This window comes from Mauremys reevesii, linkage group 23 (genome assembly GCF_016161935.1).
Source record: "Mauremys reevesii isolate NIE-2019 linkage group 23, ASM1616193v1, whole genome shotgun sequence".
Taxonomy (NCBI): Eukaryota; Metazoa; Chordata; order Testudines; family Geoemydidae; genus Mauremys; species Mauremys reevesii.
Window position 1 is genome coordinate 12,494,385 of NC_052645.1, and position 22,680 is coordinate 12,517,064.

At 54.6% G+C, this 22,680-nt stretch overlaps 1 protein-coding gene across 1 annotated transcript in view; it reads left to right on the plus strand.

The window, feature by feature from the left end:
• Positions 1 to 22,680, plus strand: part of TCEA3 (transcription elongation factor A3) — a 29,223-nt gene that overhangs the window by 947 nt on the left and 5,596 nt on the right. The window contains exons 2-12 of the mRNA XM_039511677.1: positions 8,670 to 8,732; positions 9,688 to 9,793; positions 11,278 to 11,440; positions 13,246 to 13,320; positions 14,264 to 14,332; positions 16,080 to 16,148; positions 16,433 to 16,516; positions 17,873 to 17,950; positions 18,701 to 18,864; positions 19,642 to 19,698; positions 22,382 to 22,536. Coding sequence (XP_039367611.1) covers positions 8,670 to 8,732; positions 9,688 to 9,793; positions 11,278 to 11,440; positions 13,246 to 13,320; positions 14,264 to 14,332; positions 16,080 to 16,148; positions 16,433 to 16,516; positions 17,873 to 17,950; positions 18,701 to 18,864; positions 19,642 to 19,698; positions 22,382 to 22,536 — 1,083 coding nt within the window. The remainder of the gene's footprint in view (positions 1 to 8,669; positions 8,733 to 9,687; positions 9,794 to 11,277; positions 11,441 to 13,245; positions 13,321 to 14,263; positions 14,333 to 16,079; positions 16,149 to 16,432; positions 16,517 to 17,872; positions 17,951 to 18,700; positions 18,865 to 19,641; positions 19,699 to 22,381; positions 22,537 to 22,680) is intronic.

Sequence of the window (22,680 nt, forward strand, 5' to 3'; positions counted from 1 at the left end):
CATTCGAGCTGTTGCTTTCCTTGGTCTCCTGACTGTATTTTCAGTTTGCCAGGGTTTGGTTGGCTGAAAAGCGTGTTTTTCAGCTTCACCCATGTGTGGGGCTTTCTGATTGTCCTTCACGGCCCTCTCCCTCCCCGCCACACCAGGGCCTGGGTTTGGAGAGGGGTAAAGAGTGACAGGAATCTGAACCGTGCAAACCCAATCGCAGACTGGGGCTTGTCCAACGAGCCTGGGCCGGGGAAAAGCGAAAATATCCAGGAAGGGCGGGGAGGAGGGGAAGGAACTAGGTGTCTAAACCTTTTTCACAAGAGAAGGAAAAAGTGGAACGCGGAGCAGGGGGGATGAGTCTGATTTAAAGCTCGTGCACCAGATTTAAGAACAAACAGGACAGGTGTCCCCACCCGCCCTGAACTGTTACTGAGATCTAGTAAACCGTTCAGTGTAGGTACAACTGGCCTGATCCTTCCTGCGCAGCCGTCTTGTCCTGGGGAAGGTCTCCTGGCTTCCCCTGATTTACTCTTCCGGGCCAGCTCCTTAGCTGGCGTAGCTCTCAGCTGCAGTGAGGCTAACCCCCATCCCGCTGGCAGGGGATTTGTGCCATGACTGGCACCCGTGCAGTGCAATCAGGATCTGGTGCAATGTGCAGTGGAGGAAGGGCTGGTGCATGAAGTTAATATTTTACTTTCCTGGTGACCTTTGCCTCAGTGGAGTGTAATTAACCCCCTCTGGCTTCCCCCACCCCCCATCAATGTGCACCTTCTGAGTGCTGATGCTCCCAGCTGCTGTAAGGTTGGGCCTTGGGCAATCAGGTGCCAGAGCACGGTTTCCCATAGCCAGGGCTACCCGGGGGGGGGGGGGGGGGGGGCAAGTGGGGCAATTTGCCCCAGGCCCCGCAGTGGCCCCCATGAGAATATAGTATTCTATAGTATTGCAACTTTTTTTTAATGGAAGGGGCCCCCGAAATTGCTTTGCCCCTGGCCCCCTGAATTGTCTGGGCAGCCCTGCCCATAGCTGGATGGAGGGCACAGGCCCTGCACGCTGGTGAAGTATTGAACCCAGCAGCTCTGTCCTTCCAGCATGATACCTGGTGCCCGTGGCCCTGCCTGCAAATGGGGCGGGGGGGGCGCTGTTTATATAAGGGGAAGTATGTTAAAATGTTTCCCCACGTGATATGGGTTGCACCACAGAATCTGTGAAGGAGCTGCTAATTGCTGCAGAGTCCCTGGAGAGTTTCTCTCTCCTGGCCAGTGGGCGCTGGGCGTGTCGCTTTCTCCTTTGCACTGCAGGGCCTGATCCTCCACGCTCCTGCTCCCGGTGGTGGTGTTTACACCAGGGCAAAGTGGGTGTAAAGGGCCACTCTGAATGGTCGTGCCTTTGCCTTTGGCTGCAGAAGGCACCGGGCAATAGAGAATTGGGTCTGCAGGCTGAGCCTCCAATCAGCATCTTCTCCAGGTCTCCCATGGCTGGGGTGGAAGCACCGGAGGAGCCAGCCTTTTTACCCCCATGTTGTCTGGAGGGGACCACGAGCCATTGTCCCAGGCACCTTTCACACTCTGAAGCTGCTCGACTCCAGCACTGAGCATGCCTGGCCCAGGCTGTGGGCATATGTTCCCGGGATACCCGTGGGGTCAGTATCTTTTCTAGCTGGTGACAGACCACGAGCCACTTGTACTGTTCAGGAACAGCGGCGCCAAGGCACCGTGTAGCTGCCAGTGGTATCTTGTGTGTCTAACCCGAGAGAAACCTATTGCTGATACGTGCCTTAGTGGCAACTTGGAGCTCCATTGATCCCCACAGATTGTTGAGAGGCTTCGAGTGATACAAAGGCCATTCTGGTGCCAGGCTCAATGCAGAAATTAGAGAGGCTGTGAAATGTGCCCAGTGCTGTGTGCAATTGCAGTCAGTATCCAAGGGTGGCCCAGTTATCTGGGCTCCCACTGCCAAAGAGAGGAGACGTCTCCAAAGCCAAACGTCTGAGTACACGGTGCAGTCCCACCGTCCTTTTTAGGAGGACGTAAGGGAAAGCGTCCGTAAGGAACGCCGAGCATCCGCTGCTAGGAGCAGCCTAGATGCACGTGGGGTGAGGCATGAAGCGGGTGTGAAAACACAAGGTGGATGCCTGGGTGTCTTTCAGAAGGACCAGAGAGACACAACCGAAAGGCCCGCTCCTACCCAAAGCGTTAGCCAATAGGCCGTGGAAGTGAATGTCACTGGATCTGTGTGGAGAAAAGGGATTTGGCTTTCGAGGAGTCCAGCTTCATAGCAGTCTCCTCACTAGACCAAGAGGGGACAGAAAAAGGGTTTTGGCCCCAGAAGCATCAACCTCCTCCCGCAGCTCACCCCTTGCCAGCTCCGAATGCCACGCTTTGGGCACGCCATGGTTTCAGGTGTGTTGCTCCCGGGCTCTAGCACCAACACATGAATGGACTTGCGGTTCAGATTGCTCTGGGGGCTACAACAAAAACGACCCCACCTGAGTTCTGCTGGGCTGTGGGACAACCCCTGTCAGTGACCAGAGTAACTCAGTCGCTTACGGGTTGACCTCTCAGAACACAGCTGCCCCGTACAGGTAAATCTTTGTCCTCACTGGCCCTGCTTGTGAAGATGGGAAGCTTAGTGATGCCGTAGCTAAGACGTCTCGAGGCTCTCTTCTCTAACCTTGAAAATACAGCTGAAAACTTAACCAAGCTTAAACCACAAGACCCAGTACTACTGATAAGACTGGATGGGGAAAAAGTTGGACAACCCCAGCAATGAACCTGCGCCCCATGCAGGAGAAAACTGATCAAGGAGCTCAGTACAGAACAATAGGCAGTAGGCCCAGCTGAATTACCATGTGACTCTAGTAGTGGTGGTACCTGTGTCATGTACATCACAGCCCTAGTGAAAGGAGAGAATCCTGTGGGGCAGAGTCCTAACCCCACTGAGCAGGATTCCACATCCTTGGGATCAAACCGTCCGTAAGGCCAGGGGACGAGCAGATCGGCCTGAGTGAGAAAGCCAGCGACTCTTCTGAATCTGTCATGTTCAAGTTTAACTCTTTTTAAAGAGTGTTTAGCTAGAGAACAAGGAGGGGGTGTGAGCACGTGTGCGCTGTTTCTTTGCACCTAGAAGAGGAAGCCAGGCCGGGGGAGAAAATTTTCCCAGCCAAAAATGAGCTTCCGTCAAAAAATATTTTTTTCTCCCTGGGTAAATCTCACTTTTAATGACCTCCTTTGGTGGGGGAAATGTCAGATCAAAATGGAAGAAAAATGTTAATTTTGTTCCATTTTGAAATGTCCCATGTAAATTCCTAATTTTTTCGTTTAGAAATATTTTCCAGGAAAATATGTTGTTGGTTGTAGGTAGATGCTGTAGGATAGAGAGGAAGACAGAGCAGCTTTAGGGACAACTCTGTATTAATGCTAATAAAAATTTCTTGTTCAGTGTTAGGAGAAGGTTCATTCTTTACTGCTAAGAGACAAGGTGGGGGAGGAAATATCTTTTCTTGGACCAACTTGAGAGAGAGAGACAAGCTTTGGAGCTTAAACGGCGCTCATAGACTCATAGACTTTAAGGTCAGAAGGGACCATTATGATCATCTAGTCTGACCTCCTGCACAACGCAGGCCCCAGAATCTCACCCACCCACTCCTGTAACAAACCCCTAACCTATGGCTGAGTTATTGAAGTCGTCGAATCGTGGTTTAAAGACCTCAAGGTGCAGAGAATCCTCCAGCAAGTGACCCGTGCCCCACGCTTCAGCTCTGTGTAAGCTCGAAAGCTTGTCTCGCTCTCCAACAGAATTTGATCCACTAAAAGATATTACCTCATCCCCCTCGGCTCTGATATCCTGGGACCAACGCTGCTACAGCACGACTGCCATCCTAACTTGTCAGTAGCGCTCTGAACTGCAGGCTCGTTCACATTGCAAATTCACTGAGACACAAAGGGCCTGATTCTCCCCAGCTTTGCACCGTGGGTTGTCCTACAGCACCAATCAGGGCACAAAACTCTGCCCTAGCAGCCGTTCCCATTCATTTGCCCTGGCAGCGTTTTGCACCCAGGGTGCACTTGCTTTGCATAGCTGCGTCCGTTCCATGGGCTCCAAGGCAGTGGAGAATCTGGCCCCGGGGCACAAGGCCTTACGAGCGAACACGGAGAAGCTGCAGCGGAGGTGCAGTTAAAAAGGTGGAATAGCTAAACACAGGCTGCTTTTGCAGGGAAACCATTGCCCCTCTGGTGGCCTTTTCGGGGGCCAAGAATGTTGGCGAAGGGCATCACGGCCTGGTCACCTTGTCAGTGTTCGGAGCCTGGCATTCCTCTGGTACTATGACTTCCCTGGGGCCAGGATTTTCCCCCGGGCTGAGTCTGCAATAGGACACCGGGGCATCTAGGGTTGCCATGCTCTGGGCCTGGTACCGCAGCCTCAGAGGTGCTGGAGTAACCCAGCGAGGGGCACTGCTAATGGGTCTATTCAGGAGGAGGATCCATCGGCCCATCCCTTGCTCTGCCCCTGCCCCCAGACTCTGTAGCAGGGTAGAAGGAAGCCGTGCAGAGCTGAGTTTGTGGATTTCCTGTGCTGCTCCCGCGCGCTGCCCCCATTCACCGCGCTCTGCTCCTACAGAATATAACTGCTACCGCAGCGCCTGGGAGCTATGGTCATATCCACATGCATGTAGCCCGGGGGGCTGAAAATAGCCGGGAATGAAATCGCACTGACCCGAGGTGAGGGCTGGGACTGGCTATATTTAGCCCTGAGTTTAGTGCAACAGCCACAGCTAGATGGGGCCTGCTATGACCCATAAACGCTTTGCACTGTAGCACTGGGAATGTGGGCTGTGCTTGGAGTGCGGGGTGGCGCAGACCTGGCAGAACAGATCTTTGTAAATGGAGCTGCCGGGTTGCTGGGGGGTGTAGTGCAAGTGCTCTCTTACCAAAGCTGCTGCCCCCAGAATATAATACCCCCCCCCCCACACACACACACTTTATTCAGATAGCTGTAAGCCCTGAGTCTGAGATCCCTGCCCTTCCAGACCTGGCATTCCCAAGGCCGCCTTACTTCTGTGTGTTTATTTTTGGCTTCTTGGGTTTTCTTTCCCCCTCCATCTCAACTCCGCATGGCCCTAGGTGTCCGTTTCTGGGGGGGGAGCATTTGAACCGGAAACCAGTGCTCTGTACTGGCTGAAAGTTGGGCGTCCCGGTTTGGAGACGGTGGTCAAAAGCATTCGGGCCAAATTCTGCCACCCCTTGTGCCATCCCCACTCCTGGGATGTGTTGGATTCAGGTCGAATCGATGTCCCAAAGGTGCTGATACAGCCCAGTGACTGTGCTACGTTAAACAGACCGGGCTTGGGTTGCAGAGACTTCCGCCTGCTGAGTGCCGTGGCAAACGTGCCATTCAAAATCCTTGCAACTTTTTGGTAAACATGCAGAAAAGAAGGAAAAACCGCTAAAGCACTGGAACGTCAATATTAAATAAGGCTTCCATTTAACAGCATCCTCTGGTCCCTTTCCTGTGAGCTGGAGAGGGTTTTTAGAAAGGAAAACCCCCTTGTCTGGCAGTCTCTTAGACGGCATTAACTGCCCCTCGGCATGAGAAGAAGTTTGCTGAGATGGGCTGGAGCTGGCGCTGCTGCTGCTGCTAAGGTCTGATCCCATTTTTTAGAAGACACAACAAGACAAACCCACGCAAGACAAGAACAGCAAAGGGAGAAAATGCAGCCTCTGTCTGTGGGGTTGACTTTCTCTTGCAGACTCGCTGCTGGAGAAATGCCGGGACAGTGCACGAGCCCTGGGAAACTTGTACCAGCATCGGGCTGTTTCGGGCATTGCTTTTAGTTGCTTTTCTCTGGTCACAGGCTTACAGCAGTGTTGCAAAATACACCGCCCTGGCTGCTGGCGAAACCAGAGTCGTCTTAGATAGAATTAAAAAGGAGGGGAATGGGACAGAGAAGAAATAAGATGGGGAAGGAAAAGGACACATGATAGGGAGAGAGACAAAGTCTCAGATCCCAGGTGGTGTTTGGGTCCCTCTCTCTGGTCTGCTCTGGTCAGGACATCTCTCGGGACCAGGATGATGAAAGCCCAGGGTCCCAGGAGATGGGGAGGGTGGGAGCCAGGGTGGCCAATTTTTCTCCCAAAGTCTCAATCTTTTTTTCAAAGGATCCCTGAAGGGAGCTCTGGGCAGAATAGCTCCTCCTCTTGTTATTTCATCCCCCCGTTTGGCTTGGTTTCCGACACGCCAAGCTGGTTCGCTGACTTCTGGTCCCACGCTTGGCTTGTTTACCAGGCACAATCTGAACACAGTCCTTGAGTTCTCTCACGAGGCCTTTTGGTTTGGACTAATTCCATCCTTCTGTCTCCCTCTGGTGCCTTTTCCCATCGTTATTACAGGGGTTGGGGTGACATCTTATGAACGCCCATGTATTTTTGACCGTTGAGCTCACGGTGCGGGTGAAGCTGTAGCCCCAGTTATTACAACAGATGGCACCGGTGTAACTGACAGGAGGATTTGGCCTGCTGGGTCTAACTGAACACCCCCTACGGAGCCTGCCTAGCTGAATCCAAGTTTGTAATCAGATCGCAGCAGTTGCCGTATCAGACTGGAGTTTGGTGTCAGCAGCTGCCTCGTACTCTCAGAAAGCTGGGGCGGAACCAAGATACACACCAAGGTGCAATCTGGTGCCAGCCTGTTCCTCTCCTCTCGCTCTGGGGCTGCTGCCTTTCCATGTGTGATGTTCCACATGCAGAGAAGAGCCAGAACTCTGCTGTTGTGGCGGTGAAGGGGATTCTTATATTGAGACTCCTGAACACAGACAAGCCCCGTTGTTCTCTCCTCTGGCGCTCTGTGCTCCCTAGGGTCACCCACCGGGGTCTCCCTGGATCCTGGCCAGGTCTCCGCAGTTATGGTCGGGAGGGCCTGGGGACTGTCGGAGATGCTTCACAGTACAAATCCAAAGCAGATGCGTTTCCGCATCTTTGGCCGGGCTGAGAAAGCGTGCAGAAACCGGAGAAGACCGAACCTCCTTTCCATCTGCCTCTGACCGTGACCTCCCGCGTCAGGAAATAAAAAATAATAACGGGGAAAAAAAGAGCTTTTGAAAAAATATGGGTCAAAGTTTTTGTTTTCTTTTGACTCATGGCAGCTGGATAATACAGAGACATTTTAACCCTTCCCTCCCGCTTCTCTTGAGCGGGTAATTTTATAGGAAGAGCTGCAACATACATGCATCGGGTGAGTACGTATGGTCTACAGGAAAGAGCTGTCCTATCAGCCATAATGTGCGATCGGTGGTTTTATACACCCTGGGCCAGATTCACAGCTGGTGTAAATCCGTGCTGCTCTGTTGACTCTGTGCCCATAGACACCAGCTGAGGATCTGACCTCTTACTTTATCCATCATCTTCCGTGTATCATAGAATCATAGAATCTCAGGGTTGGAAGGGACCTCAGGAGGTTTCTAATCCAACCCCTTCCTCAAAGCAGGACCAATCCCCAGACAGATTTTTGCCCCAAATCCCTAAATGGCCCCCTCAAGGACTGAACTCTCAACCCTGGGTTTAGCAGGCCAAGTGTAAACTAGAACTAAAAAAACTCATGGCAAGAAAAAAGAACTTAAGAACTATAGGTCAAGGGAAGGGAGAGGTTCTCAGCTGAGAACTGAAATGAGAGGGAAGGTCAATGGGACAATGAGATCAGCGAGGTTCTCCGGATGGCAGGAGCTGCCGAGAGGAAGGCTATGTCACAAAAAGCAGTGAACGGGACACCAAAAGTAGTATCTGTCTGGCTACGGTACTTATCGGTCCCCCATTCCTGGAGCATCTGAGTGCTTCACCATCTTTAATGTATTTCTCCTCACACCCTCCCAGGAGGCAGAGGAGGGTTCTTATCCCCGTTGTACAGGTGGGGAAACTGAGGCACAGAAACAAAGTGACTTGCCCAAGGTCACACAGGAAATCAGTGGCAAAGTAAGGAATTGACTAGGCCCTCCCACCCCTAAGGTTAGTGTCCTCACCGCTGGGTGACCCTTCCTCTCCTGGGTCGAGGAGAATAGAGACGAGGGAGCAAATGTTGCTCTGTTAGGCTAGCATAAATGCAGAGTCATGCCGCTGGCTTCCAGAGTCGGTCTGGGCGTATGCTGGTGTAGCTAGCAAAAGAATTTGGCACAGGGCCGAGGAGATAAGGTGGGGTCAATCTATGGAGGGTTTCAAAGACCCGGGCATTTTAAGGGAGGATGGCTTTGTGGTTAAGGTGCTTTATCTGCATTACAGTCTCCTTGGATGCGCTTGCACCAGTAGCTTCGTCTCTCTGGGCCTCGGTGCCCAGGCTACAGAACAGGAATAATACTTTCTTTCTCCCACCCTTTCGTCTGGCTTCTCTGCACAATTTGGGGTTGTCTCTTGCTACATGTCTGTGCAGCGCCATGGGGCTCCCGATCTCAGTCAGCACCCATGGGTGCTCCGGTGATAAAATAATGCATTCTTTTCTCGGTTGCACCAGTTCCGCTCTCTGCGAAGCGACAGGGGTGTCACTGGGGGGCACCGTTTGGCCAAGGGGGGTGGCAGTTTAGAACAGGATTTTGGAAATGTTGCCCCTTTCCTATCACCCCTCCAATGCTGAGGCTGTTTCCAGGGAGTTGTTTTCCTCGCTGATGTTTCAGGGCTCACTGCGGCTTCTGTTTGCCCTAGGACGGAGCTCTGGATCTGCTGAAAGAACTGAACGGCTACACGATGACCATCGAGCTGCTGCAGGTGAGGGGGAGCGGTTGGGAGAGAGGGAGGCGCGTAACCCCAGCATGTAACGGGTTACTTGGATCTGAAGAAGGGGCAGGACATGGAGGGAGGTAACGTGGAATTCGAGCGCTTTGCCCCCCTCTGGTTGTGACTCGGCCGGCTGGAGCTTGCCAAGCCTGCTAAGGGAGTAAGGTTTTTTAGCTCCGGCAGTCCGGCCTCATTGAGCGGTCCCAGGTTCGATCCCCGTGGCTGACAACCCACCCAGAGGCATCAGTGAGACGCGCAGATTGGGCTGCCTGATGTCCAACAGTTCAATCCACTTGAACTCCAGCCGTTTCCTTGGAGAGGCTGTTACGTTGGGCCGGCCGCGAGGGACCCGTCAGTGTATTAGAGCAGCTCCTAAGCGACCGCTCTTGCTAGCGGTAGGGAGGGTCCCACCGTGTCACCGAGATGATTTCAGAAGCAAGCTGCGATTGAGTCTTGTCCCCTCTCTGGGTCCTTCCTCCACCTGGGAAAGCAGGGGGCTGTAAGAGCCTGCTGTCACGAACGCTCCCGATGTATTCCCTTGGCCCCCCACCAGAGGAGCCAGACCCGTTTCTATCCATCCGTTATTGTGTTTATTTGTATTATTGTCACACCTAAGAAGCCCCGTCACGGACCACGGTATCGCTATCCTAGGTGCTGTACAAATACTATTCTAGGTGCTGTCCCATCCAGCCAAGGTACTTCCATAGCCCCCATTGCTGTAATAATTGAGCACCTCACCACCACCCCCTGCGGGGGGAGGGCAGTTCCATTATGCCCATTGTACAGATGGGGACACTGAGGCACAGAGCGGTTCAGTGATTTTCCCAAGATCACACAGGGAGTCCGCAGCAGGCTAGTGCGTTAACCCCTGGGCTACCTTTCCTCTCTGTTCTGCCTTCGTCTTTGATCTGCTTAATAATAAACAAACGTCCGTTCGTGCTCCCAGTCCACGAGAATTGGCGTGGCCGTCAACGCTGTCCGGAAGCAGTGCTCGGACGAAGAGGTGGTGGCCCTGGCGAAAATCCTCATCAAGAACTGGAAACGGCTGCTAGGTGAGAGATTCTGAGGCTGCTTCAGCCTCACGAGTAACATGCTAGCTGGCCCCAAAACCTCCGTGGGCCCTTTGATTCTACACAATCCTTAGGGCCCCTTTACTCCCCCGGGATACAAGCAGCTAATGGGCCTAGTGGTTGGTTTTAATTTGGCAGAAGGATCATTTGGTGGCTTATTGGTGAGAGGATCTGGACAGAGCCGTGTGCAGGTTGTGTTTAAGCGACACTCCTGTACCTGGTCCTGACTTTCAGGGCAGCTCTGTCTGTGCACCCACTAATCACAATAATGCCTATAGCCTATATAACACTTTTCATCAGTAGATCCCAAAGCGCTTCCCATCTTTAATGTATTCGTCCTCACACTCCACCTGTGTGCTATTAGTGAGGGGCAGCTGAGGCACCGAGAGGCTACATGGCTGCCCACGATCACACAGGAAGTCCACGGCAGAGCAGGAAATTGCCCCCTGGGTCTCCCATGTCTGAAGACCACCGGCCCCTCCTCCTCACCGTGCAGACCCTCCGTGCTGTTTCAAGGCGTAGGTCCACGTGCGAGTTCAGCCAACTCAGCCCAGATCTGCATCTCTCTTTGCTGGCCCACTCCTGGTCCCCCATGCTCTGCATCTCAAGCCTCAGCTGCCTGATATTCCAATCCTGGAACCCTATGTAGTCCCTGCCAGTGCAATCCTGACCAGAAACGAATGACCTCTTGTGTAGTTGGTGGCCTGGACCCGTGGTCATTTGGACCCGAGTCTCAAAAGATAACAGGCTAATGCACTAATCTTCTGGGCCACCGAGTCCCCTGGGAGCAGAGGATTGGATTCTGTGGGCTGCATATGGGTCCAGAGTCTGCTGTCACGCAGAACGATGTAAATCAGGAATGACGCCACTAAAGTCAGTGGAGCAGTAAAGGTGGAAAATTGCTATAAGGGAGATCTGAACCTGGCCCCTTATAACACTGCTCTAAATGCCCAAGTGGGCAGGGCCGGCTTTAGGCCGATTCCCCCGAAATGGGCCCCAGGCCTAAGAGGGCCCCGCGCTTGCACCTAAGGGGGCCCTGCGCCCTAAAGAAGAGCGCCTAACTTAGGCGCCTTTTTAATTTTTACTCCCCTGGCAGTAGTCCGGGACTTCGGCAGCACTTCGGCGGCGGGTCCTTCACTCGCGCCGGGTCTTCGGTGGCATTTCGGCGGCGGGTCCTTCAGCGCTGCGGAAGACCCGGAGCGAGTGAAGGACCCGCCGCCGAAGTGCTGCCGAAGACCCAGACCACCGCCGGGTATTCGAATTGGGCCCCGCACTTCCTAAAGCCAGCCCTGCAAGTGGGCCGCTGATGGACTCTCTCCAAGCCAGGTGCTCGTGGTGGTGGTTTTTTTCCAGCCAGTATGAAATTATTACCAGCTTGGTGAATAGAAGTGCCCTTCCCCCCTCCACGCTCCTCGCATTTTCGTTTCAGTCAGCGTCTGAGTGACAACCTGGTCTGTTCCTCTTAGAGTCCTCGGGGACCCCGAAGAGAGAGAAGGCCCTGGAAGGGCAAAAGGATAAAAAAGAAAAAAGTCTCGACTTTCCCAGCTGGCAGCCTGAAGGGGCGAATTCCCATCCAGTGAAACGCTGCAAAAGCCCAGCTGAGAAGCACAAGGCAAAGGACAAAGGAAGGTATGAGCTGGCCCGCGGGGTTCTTAGACCGTCGGGTTTTGGTAAGCAGTAGCTGTGCCCTGGCGATAGGAAACAACAGTAATACAGTAACTCCTCGCTTGACGTTGGAGTTCTGTTCCTGAAAAATGCAACTTTAAGTGAAATGATGTTAAGTGAATTCAGTTTCCCCATAAGAATTAATGTTAATGGGGGGGATTAGGTTCCAGGGAAATTTTTTTCACCAGACAAAAAACACAGGATACGTTTTAAACAAACAATTTAATGCTGTTCACAGCTGTGGTGATTGTGAAGCTTGAGGTGGTGAAGTTAGAGGGTGGAAGAGGGAGGGATATTTCCCAGGGAATGCCTTGCTGCTAAATGATGAACTAGCACTCGCTGAGCCCTCAAGAGTTAAGTGTTGTTAATTAGCCTCTCACACAAGGCAGCAGGAACACAAGGGAGGGGAGACAGCATAGCAGACAGAGACAGACACACACCTTGTGTGTGGGAGAGCGAGAGATGCACACTGCCCCTTTAAGGAAGCTGACCCACTCTTAAGTGCATTGTCTTTTTAAGTGGATCAGGAAGTTGAGACAGCAGCCGCTGCCCCAAACTCTCTGTCTCTCTCCCTCCGTGTCCCCTCCCTGCTCTATATGGAGAAGGGGTAAGCGGGGTGCAGGGAGACACCCTGACAGCCCTCCCCTTCCCTCCCTGCACAGCAAGCAGGAGTCTTGGGGAGCTGCTCCAAGGCAGAGGGCAGGAGCAGCACATGGCAGTGCGGGGAGGGACAGCTGAACTGCAGCTGCAGCACAGGGAACTTAGGGGAGCGAGCAGCTGATAGGGGGGCTGCCGATCCACCCTGGTTACAAGCCCCCACCAGCTAGCTGCAATGGGTTGCTCTTCCTGCAAGCAGTGGACGAAGCAGGCAGCTGCCAAACGGATGTTAGAAGGGAGCAGTGCACAACTTTAAACGAGCATGTTCCCTAATTGATCAGCAACGTAAGAACGTTAACCGGGACGACTTTAAGTGAGGAGTTACTGTAATAAATCAGTCACTTAGCCAAGGCGTGGGAGTAGTCACTGGTCAGACTGTTGAGGCAGAGAGAGGCAAAGGGCCAGATCCTCAAAGGTATTTAGGCGCCTAAGTCCCATCGATCCTCTCTGGGCCTTGGTCCCCACCTATAAAACAGAGGAACCAGCACTGACCTGCCTCCCAGGGAAGGTGTGAAGAAAAATACATTAAGGATTGTGAGCGCTCCAGCACAACAGTGCTAGATAGTAGTCGTGTCAGACTACATCTCCCATGATGCACCACTCTCCCTTTTAGAGAGGGCAGGTGGTGCATCATGGGAGTCATGCAGCAGCCTAAGGCTCAGATCCTCAAAGGTATTGCAGCACTTAACTCCCGTTGATTTCAGGGGAGTTCCTGGCTGCTGTGGTGCATCATGGGAGATACAGTCTGGCCAGGGTCACCCAGCCCATGTCAATAAGAGTTTGGTGCCTCAGTACCTTTGGAGATGAGGGCATAAGTGACTGGCCCAAGGTCACCCAGGAAGCTTATAATAGTGTAAGGCATTGAACCCAATGTCATGGGCTGGTACGCTAACCATTGGACCATCCTGCCTCTCTGCTCACCATGTGGCATCTACAAGTCCATCCCTTTTCTCCAGCTAGGTGTAGCCTGCCTGCAAGCATCCCTTTGGTTCCACTGAAGTCAGTGACAAAACTGAATGGAATTAAGATTTGGCCTCTAGCTTCTTAATGGCTCATCCCTTTTATCCTCAGGGAGTTAGTAATTTCCTGCATCTTTTCCCCTTCTTTTAAAGGGACTTTCCCAACCATAAGGCAGTGGGCCCTCTTCCTGGCTCGAAGAAACATTCATCGGATCAGAAACAGGACAGGTAAACTCCCCAGCATCCTCCTTATTGCTTGGATCCGGGCGAGGGGAAGACATGGCGGTGGGCGATTTTTTTTAGCCTAGTGGGTGTGGACACCTATGGCACTACCCGCCGTTGTATATTTCCGCTAGAGTCGCCCAATTCCAATTCAGGCCACTGCCGCCGTTTCTACCCCCGGACGTATCCGCGGTGTAAAAATCCTCGTGAAAACGTGCGCCTTTCTCCAGCAAATCACGGTGGCACAAGCCGGAGATGTGTGTGTTGAGGGAGGGGATCCAGCTGGGGGTGGGTGAGCGGCAGAAGTGCATGAAATCAGAGCTGGGATCTAGAGTTGGTGTTCACTGATGTGGCTGAACCAAAACCACCCACCCGAACAGCCCAGGACTTGGACGTGTTTGAAATCTAGGACCTTGGCTCGTCTCTAGAGTGAATACAAGGGGGTTGGGTTTGGCCCACCGCTGCTGAACAGGTTTCGTTTGCTCTTGGATTGCACGAAGGGCTTGTCTGCAGGGAGGCTAAATTGTAAATCTGCAGGGCTCTAGCGTGCTGCTCAGTGACTGGCTCCGTGGACTCGGCTGCGAAAAGTCCTGGCGTGCGCTTTGCCAAAGCGCTTTTCAAACGAGCGTAGATCGGGGCGCACCCGGGAGCATTTAGTGCATGGTGGCCAGCTAGTGTTGCAGAGTCACACCCCAGCCTGCCACGTGGGGAGTCTCCGTGTAGACAAGCCCTTAGCTGAAAGATAGGGGAGCTTTCAGGGGAAGGAATGTGGAGACGACAGAGAAATGAAGGGGGTCGCTCGCTTTCTTTTTCATTTCTTTCCTCTTGTCTAGTGTGTGGGGTCGGTTTCTAGGACAAAAATCAGGGGGCGGGGTGGGAATCTAATGTGCTAAAAATAGAACTGTGCTGAAGAGCAGAAACCCTCTCCCTGAACCCCCTTTCTCCCCAGGAAATCCAGCAAGTCCGGCTCTCACACGGCAGCCCCAAAGAGTCATTCTGCAGACTCCAAGCTAGACAGGTACTTGCTTATGTACCCCCAGAGCCTTTATTTGGGGAGCAGCAGTTACACGGCAGGGGCAATGCGAATGAAGTCACGCAGGGCTTAGGTGGACGGAAAAGACTCCTCTTGACTCCCAGGGTCTCAGCTCCAACCTCCAGCGAGTCAGTGACAGAGCTGGGAATAGAACCCAGGAGTCCTCCAGCAGCAGAGCTGAAATAACACTCTCCAGGCACAAAGCCTTTATACCTGTGTGAACGCATAACAATACCTGGCTCTTCTATCTAGCATCATTCCTCAGTAGATCTCCGAGTGCTTTGGAAAGGAGGTCAGTATCGCCATCACCATTTTAAAGATGGGGAAACTGAGACACAGAGCAGTGCAGCGACTTGCCCGAGGTTACCCAGCTGGCCAGTGGCAGGGCCAGGAGTAGAACCCAGGTCCCCTGAGTCCCAGTCCAGTGCTCCGGCCGCTAGGCGGCAGTGCCTAGAAGGCAGGCTGCATCACTGTACTGTTATCAGAGCTGTTACTCAGACCCATTCGCCACGTGGGGGTGATACGATTCAGCCGTTTCCCAAGGGTTTATAATCGGTGTTTGGCGTGTGGCAGGGCTGTTGGGACTGCTCTGAGCTGGTTCTCCTGTAAAGCACTGCAGGGCCGGATAATTGCGCTGCCCATAGTATGTCGAATGTGGCCTGGCCACTTGCCTCCAGAACCGCCACGAGTTTAGGACAGGATTACAACAGGCTAAAGGCCTCTGCAGCAGCAGCTGAGGCTGTCAGGTCTTTCTAGACCTGAGCCAGATTCAGAGCCAGATTCCCGATGGATGCAAAACCCTGAGGGGCTTCCAGAACGGGGCCTGTGGTTTGGCCGGTTATAGAAACACGAGCTAGTTGGGAAGCTCGGGGCTGGGTCCCAAAGTGAGGGTCGGACCCGGGGTTTGGGCTGGGTTCTGTACAGAGAGAGCAGCCAGCCGCTGAGATCAGATCCCTGCTCCGGTGGGGGCTTCTCATTCTGTGCGATTGACCGCGGTGCTTTTGTTGCTCGAAGGGTCTTCTAAGCTTAGGAGGGAAGAGGGCCGGGATTTGGCTCGTTAATTACGTGGGAGATGGAGGGTTTTTCCATCCCCTGCAGTCCCAAGGTCGAGACTGGATGTCTTTCCAAAAGATCTGCTGTAGCTTGTGCGGAAATGACAGAGTGAGGTTCTCTGGCCTGTGTAACGCAGGAGGTCTGACGAGGTCCCTTCTGGCCTTCAGATCTATGAATTTGGATGTTTTGAGTTATTCTTGTGCCTTACACGTCTCAATACAATAATTATACCTTCAGAAACACAGGCGTTCAGTCTGCCAGGCCCCCGCTCTAGCCATTACACCGTACTCCCTCTCAGAGCTGGGAACAGAACCCAGGAGCCCTGACTTATAGGCGTTTTGCTCTAACCACTAGGTGACACTAATGACTAGGGGGGTCTGGCATAAGGGCTCCCTTTTATGCTTGAATTCTCCAGTTGCAAGAGGGGTGAATTGGAGGGCGTGATGAACCTGCTGTGTTTGCAGGAGGCTGACGGGGTCGGGGGAGGAGTCCCCAGACATACCAGTATCTGTGGATAACCGGTGAACAGTTCCACTGCGGAAAAAGTGCCGCTGTGGTTGGCACATGGTCCTGGGCAGCTGGTCACCCCCACAGATGTCAGCAGAGAGGGCTTGGGGGCCCGGTGCCAGGATCTCACTTGAGCTAATCTCTCTCCTCTCTGTGTGTTTTCCCTACGAAGGGAGACCAGCGACTGCAGGGCTCTTCCCGCCACCTCTAAAAAGTTGCACTCGGACGGCAAGAAAGAGAGGTAGGTGTTTTGTGGCTGGATTGCTAATCTGTCTTTGGAAGAGCGGTATACCCAACTCAAAGCAAGGCAGCTTCCATCTGCCACCACCTCCTCCACGTGGCAGTGACCTGCCTTCTCTTCGTGCTCCCTTGCAAGCCCTGGACAGGATGCCCCGTTCACTAGGAAATGCCCTCTCTAAGGATTACCAGGCCCCGTGTGCCCCCTGGTTCTCTGCGTGTTTCCCTCCTGAACCCCTGTTCTCTGCGCTTTACGACATGGCCCTTCCTCCCCCACTTCTCTTTCAGGAGAGACTCTGCAGACTCCAGATCTTCCACCATCACCACTGCCTCCTCCTCTTCCTCCCCTCAGAAGAGACCATCGGTGGAAAGGTAAGGGGGGGGCTCGTTCTTCCAGCCACCCCACTGACGGCTGGGATCTCACCCTGCTCCCTCTTAGAACCCAAGAATCAGACAAATGCAGGGCTGGAAGGGACCTCGAGAGGGCATCAAATCCAGCCCCCTATGCAGGGGTCTGTCGAACCTGTTCCTGAATCCTCCAACGATGGGAATTCCACAGCCTCCCCGGGAAGCCAGTTGCAGAGCTTAACTCCCCTTGCCTGGAAAGTTCTTCCTAGTATCCAAGCTAAATCTCCCTTGCTGCAGATTACGCCCCTTACTCCTTATCCTACGTCCAGTACTTCTTGTCCTCCGGGCGGTCTACTGCAGGAGGAGGAAGGTGGGATTCTGAGGCCCTATGTAGGGGATGTGTGTCCCCTGTGCACCAGCTGGTCACTCTGCCCTACCCGGGCCGGCTCCGGAACTGGAGTGAGTTAGGAGACATCTGGATGGAGGTTCCTTGTTAGAAGGCTCCTGGATACCATGTGGCTGGGCACCGGCCAGAAGCCTAGAAAGAACCGGAGGAGGCAGGGAAGCCGTGATGAAGGTCATGACGTGCTGATTCCCCCAGGGGCCTCCGTCTGTCGTGGCAGAGCGGCGCTCTCAGCCAGCAGGAGGCAGTACACATCACTCCGGCCTTGTAGAGTTGGGGCGTCCATGACTCGGACCCCTCTGTTTCAGCATTGTCTGAAACAGCTCTGGCCCTGGGCCTTGTCCCCAGGGGTATGTCTCCCCTGTGTCGATGGAAACACCTGCGGCTGGCCCATGTCAGCTGGCTGGGGCTGGGGGGCTGTTGGATTGAGGTGCAGACGTTTGGACTCCGGCTGGAGCCCGGGTGTTGGGACCCTCTGGGGGGAGCGTCCCTGAGCCTGGGCTCCAAGCCAAGCCCAGACGTCTATCCTGCAATTTTATAGCCCCACAGCCGAGCCTTGCGCGTCCAAGTCAGCTGACACGGGCCAGCCGCGGGTGTTTATTTACGGTGCAGACCTGCCCCAAGAGACCCACCGCCCTTCGCCGAGGGCTTGGAAGGCATCGCGTGCTAGCCGTAGAAGGCTGTCACCTCAGATCCCACAATGCACAGGGGCCTTTGCACGCCGAGGGGCTGAGCCAGCGCCAGTGCAAGTCAATGGAAAGACGCCTGCTGCGCTCGGAGGAGGTTGGAGCAGGCCGTTAGCTCTGAGCGGTGGATATCCCACCAGACGGTCTCAGCCCGGACCATCTCTGTCCGGGGTGTCCGAGCATGTTACAGATCTATTGCTGGGGTCCCCAGCAGAACCTCAGCCCTTGCGCCGCCTCCCCTCTCTCTGCTGGCATCGCACGCACTGTTGCCTCTCCCTGTTTCGATTCCAGGAGGCCCTCTACAGGCTCCAACCCAGCAGCCTCCCCCCCCGGCTCTCGGAAGAACTCCAGTGATGGCAAAGAGGAAAGGTAGGGGAGGGTGGAAAGGCCTCATGTAGAAGACGCTGGAGGCCAGCCACTATGCTTAGAGCAGTAGCCTGGGACTCAGGATAGCGAGGGTCAAGTCCCTCTCTGCCACAGATTGCCTATGTGACCTTGGGCAAGTCACTTAGGCCTGGATCCTCCAAAATATTTAGGCATCTAACTCCTATTGAAACCAGTGGGAGGTCGGCACCTAAACACCTCGGAGGATCTGAGCCTTAATCTCTCTGTGCCTCAGTTCCCCCATCTGTACGATGGGGATAAAAGCCCTGGCCGACCTGAGAAAGGTGTAGGGAGTTCAAATACATTCCAGATTCTGAGGTGCTCCGCTTGTAACGGAGTGGGGGTAAATACCCACGGTGGGTGGATCTTTCCAAGGCCCATGAGCGGGAGAACGGTCAGGAGACGTCCCCAGGCCAGTGGGGGATGGATGGAGTTTGCAGGGGGGTTAGTGGTATGGGGGTGGCCCCATGGCAGCATGGGATGGAGAGGCCGTGTGGCTTGGAGGTCTGAGGATGCTCCCTCTGCCCGCGTGGGGGAGAGCAGCACCTGGGGGATGCAGGTAGCCAGTGTGGGGTAGAGAGGCTCCTGAGGAGTGAGGTGAGTGTCGCACAGAGGGACCCCTTGCAGGTGAAGAAGCTTCAGGTCGTGCCAGGAGCCCCTCCTCTGGTTAGGGCTGGCAAGGAAGGTGCCTTTTCTTGTGGCTTCCCAGGGTGACAGCCTGTCTGTTCTCTCCAGACCCAACAGCGCCAGATCCAAAGCCGAGACCCCCAAGACTCCCAGCAGCCCCTCGAGTCCCACATTCGCGCCGACCATCTGCTTCCTGGCGTCCTGCTACCTCACGGGCGACTCGGTGCGGGACAAGTGCGTCGAGATGATCTCGGCCGCCCTGAAAATGGATGGTGAGAGGGGGCTGGGGCTGGGAGTGGCCCAGGAGGGGAAGGGGCCGCCCCCTGGGGCAGCTCACAGGGAGGACTGATTCTGAGGCGTCCCTTTCGCTGGGTGGGGTCAGAGCAGGAACCAGGGCTGGGATTGTGACCCCAATAGGAGCCAGTCACTGCTGGGCACTTTGGCGGTTTTGATGATTGGTTGAGTTGCTCATTGCAAAAAACCCACTGGGCCAAATTTCTCCCGGGTGTAACCCAGTCGGCTTCCACCAGGTCATGCCTTGCCACGCGCCATGGGCTTTGAAGGGACAACCCTCACTGCTGGTAGGACCGAAATTTAACCTGCTGGGTCCTTTCTTACATCTCTGTGCAAACTGCAAACGCTGTGTGGTTTGCTTTATGGGTTTAAAACAGCCCAGCTGTTCCACGGCCAGCGGGTCAGCCCTTCTCGGAGCAACCCTACAATAACAAACCAGTGAGCATGGCCTGGAGTGCATGAGCAACCCTACAATAACGAACCTGCCCGGTACTTGTGAATAAGCCTATGATAATCATTTATCATTCGCTGCTCACGAGCGACCCCGCAGGAACAAGCTGGGGATGGCCCAGTGGCGCGCAGGCAACCCTACAGTAATCAACGGAAGTAAATCATTCTGAAGGAATTCGGCTTCAGTGTCAAGCTTGTTATGCCGATAATTAGTGATTTCTTTGAATTCTGCTTTGATTTCGGCACGTTCTCTGGGTTCGGAAGTGTGCTCACCCCCTTCCCCCTCTCGCTCGCCCCCGCTTTAGATGACTACAAACAGTTTGGAGTCAACTGTGACAAGCTGGCCTCTGAAATCGAAGATCATATCCTTTGGCTGGCTGGGCTGCGGCGCGGTTTGCCTGCCTTGCTACTGGGGACCGAGCCTGCATCCCAGGGCAGCCCTGCCCCTCCTGGCCGGTTGGCAGGGCTGGACCCAGGGGTCTCCCCCGCTGCATTTAGCTAGATATAAATGAACAAAGCCGATGCCTGTCCCGGGCTCCGGAGCGCCGAATGCATCGCTGCCAAAGCGATAAACCCCAGCATCATTTCGACAGAGACGCAGCCGGCGAGGCAGGCTCCTTCCCTCCCTTTCCTCGCGTACCCTCCGCCCTCTCCAACCGGGGAATCTTGCTGTGTGCCCACAGACGGGCTGTTTCAGACCAAGGCGGGGAGCAAGGGCCAGAGTCTTGGAGCCCCCGCAGGCAACGCCCTGCCGGCTGGCCCCTCCCTTTTATAACGAGGGGAGCCAGCTCGGGGGCCCCCGCTGACGGCAGCTGTGACTGTGTGACGCTCTAAGCGGGCACCGGGGCTAACGTCGCCGGGCAGGTCTCCGCTGCACCCGGGAGGTGTGACTGCAGCACCTGGAGACTCACCCAAGGCTCGAGTAACAACAGGAGGGAAGCCGTGGCAGCTACCCCTGCCCACCCAGTCCCCTGGGCACATACCCAGGCGGCTGGGGCTTCACTGCTATTGTTATGCAACTAGCTTTGATCCAGGCTGGCTCGGGTCTGGGTCCGCGCGCCGCACTCCCCCTCTGACTGCAGTGTAGCCAGACCCATACACCTGCAGGGGGAGCGTGGGTTACTCCTGTGCCCCCAGAACTCTCACTGTGGTCAGTGGGAATTGTGGGTACTTGCAGGACTGGGCGCCATCGGGCTGTGGATGCAGCAGTTCGGCTGTGTTGGCGGCTTATAACATAAAGGCCCTTTGCAAGCCGGCATGGAGGTAATCCCAAGTGCGCCTGCTGTCACGTATTCCCTGTCGCTGGCGGGGCGTGCGGGAGCTGCCAGCGTGTGCCGTCCCAGCGCTGCGCAGAGACCTCCAGCAAACTGTCCACGAAGACCACAAGACTGGGTTTGTAAGCGAAGGCGCCTGGCCAGGTTTATGGTCAATGAAGCTCCCCGGATCAATGTCTACAGTGACGCCAGCACATGTGTGTCCAATGCAATGGACTCAGTGAATGCTGGGACTTTCCATTCCCCTCTCGGCTGCCCCAAGACACCCCCTCTGGGACCCGACTTTTATACGCTGCTAGAAACGAGCTACGGCGTGCCCCTCGGACGGGGTTAGTGACCACCCTTTGCCTTGTACACCTTGGTTCGATCAAAACCTCTCTATCCACCCCGCTGTCATCCTAGCCTTAGCTTTAAGAGGGGGTCAGGGTGACCCTGTATCATCTTTGCGGAGTGTGTTTGCACCATAAACCTGTATCGGGGTGGTCTGGTACCACCCTTCTGGACTGTGTTTGTGTGAGTGTCCTGTGCCTGGCACTTCCTAGGAATGTGCGTGGTTTTGCAATGCCAGCCCTGTTCTTGCCAGGTTCTGTGAGCTTGCAAGCAGGCACGTTTTGTAACAAGGCTTGACCACGACTTTAGTTCAGGCCTCGTGTTTCAGGCTCGCTCTTTCTCCTACACAAAGTCGATTGCAGAGCTGCTGCTCGCCGGTCAGGCTTCTGTACTATCGTGAGTTTCCTTCCCAGGGAGATGCACCACGTTCACTGTAACGTCCATTAATGTGGGGGGTTCTCAACCTTTTTTCTTTCTGAGGCCTCCCCAACATGCTATAAAAACTCCACGGCCCGCCTGGGCCACAGTAACCGGTTTTCTGCATAGAAAAGCCAGGGCCGGTGTTAGGGGGTAGCAAGCAGGGCAATTGCTTGGGGTCCCGTGTCACAGGGGCCCCCACAAAGCTCCATTGCTCAGGCTTCGGCTTCAGCCCCATGTGGCAGGGCTCAGGGGCCCGGACTTCAGCCCCATGCAATGAGGCTTCGGCTTTCTGCCCTGGGCCCCAGCGAGTCTAACACTGACCATGGTTGGTGGATGCCCTGAAACCTGCTCACGGCCCCCCCAAGAGGCCCCAGACCCCCGGTTGGGAACCACTGCATCAGTGCAGTTGATGAGCTCAGATGAGGGCTGTTCTACACATCGCCACCTCGTGGCTGAACGGTGCAATGCAGTCTAGCATTCCATTTCAGCATCAGCCGGGTGAAGGGGAGGTTATGTGGCCTGCCCTCTCCTGCACCTGCAATGGAGGAGAGGCTGTACCTTACAGGGAAGCTACTGTGTAATAGACAAGAGGTTAGTGAGAAGCGGGAGCACTGGATCCTGCTGGCAAAACATTCATGATTTCAACAGGAGCAGGGCCGGCCCCAAAATCACTGGTCTTCAATACAAACTCAAATCTCAGCCCAGGTTGAATGAAGGCGATGCTGGGTCCATTTCCTAGGGTGCCTGGGGTCCCAGCCGGGGCTTGGCATCAAAGCCACAGGCATCTAAGGAGCTTTGCCTGAGTTCTAGGGTTTGTTTGAATCCAAACGTCCAAAGCAAAACCTAGGAAGGTAGAAACCCTGGAAGATGTTCCCACGAAACCCTAGAGCGTGGGCTGGTTCTCTGGGTGTCCCAAAGCCCAGATGGGCCTCTCTGAGGGCATCCACTGGTAGCTGTGCATTCATAACCCACCGCTGCGGTGTCCTCTTATCCTTGGGCTCTGATTCCTTGACGGTGCCACATATCTTCCAAGAGCTGAAGAGCACGGACATGAAATACCGCAACCGCGTGAGGAGCAGGATCAGTAACCTGAAGGACCCCAAGAACCCCAACCTGCGGAGGAACGTGCTGAATGGAGCCATCTCCCCCAGCCTCATTGCGAGGATGACGGCAGAGGTGAGTAACGGGGTGGGAGGTGTGAAGGGAGGGGGATGCCCGGTGACTGACTCAGAGAAGAATTGGGTCCGGGAGAGATCGTTTCTGTCTGCGCCGTGGCTGATGGGAATCGGGCAGAGCTTAGCAGTAGGGGAGGAAGCTGCT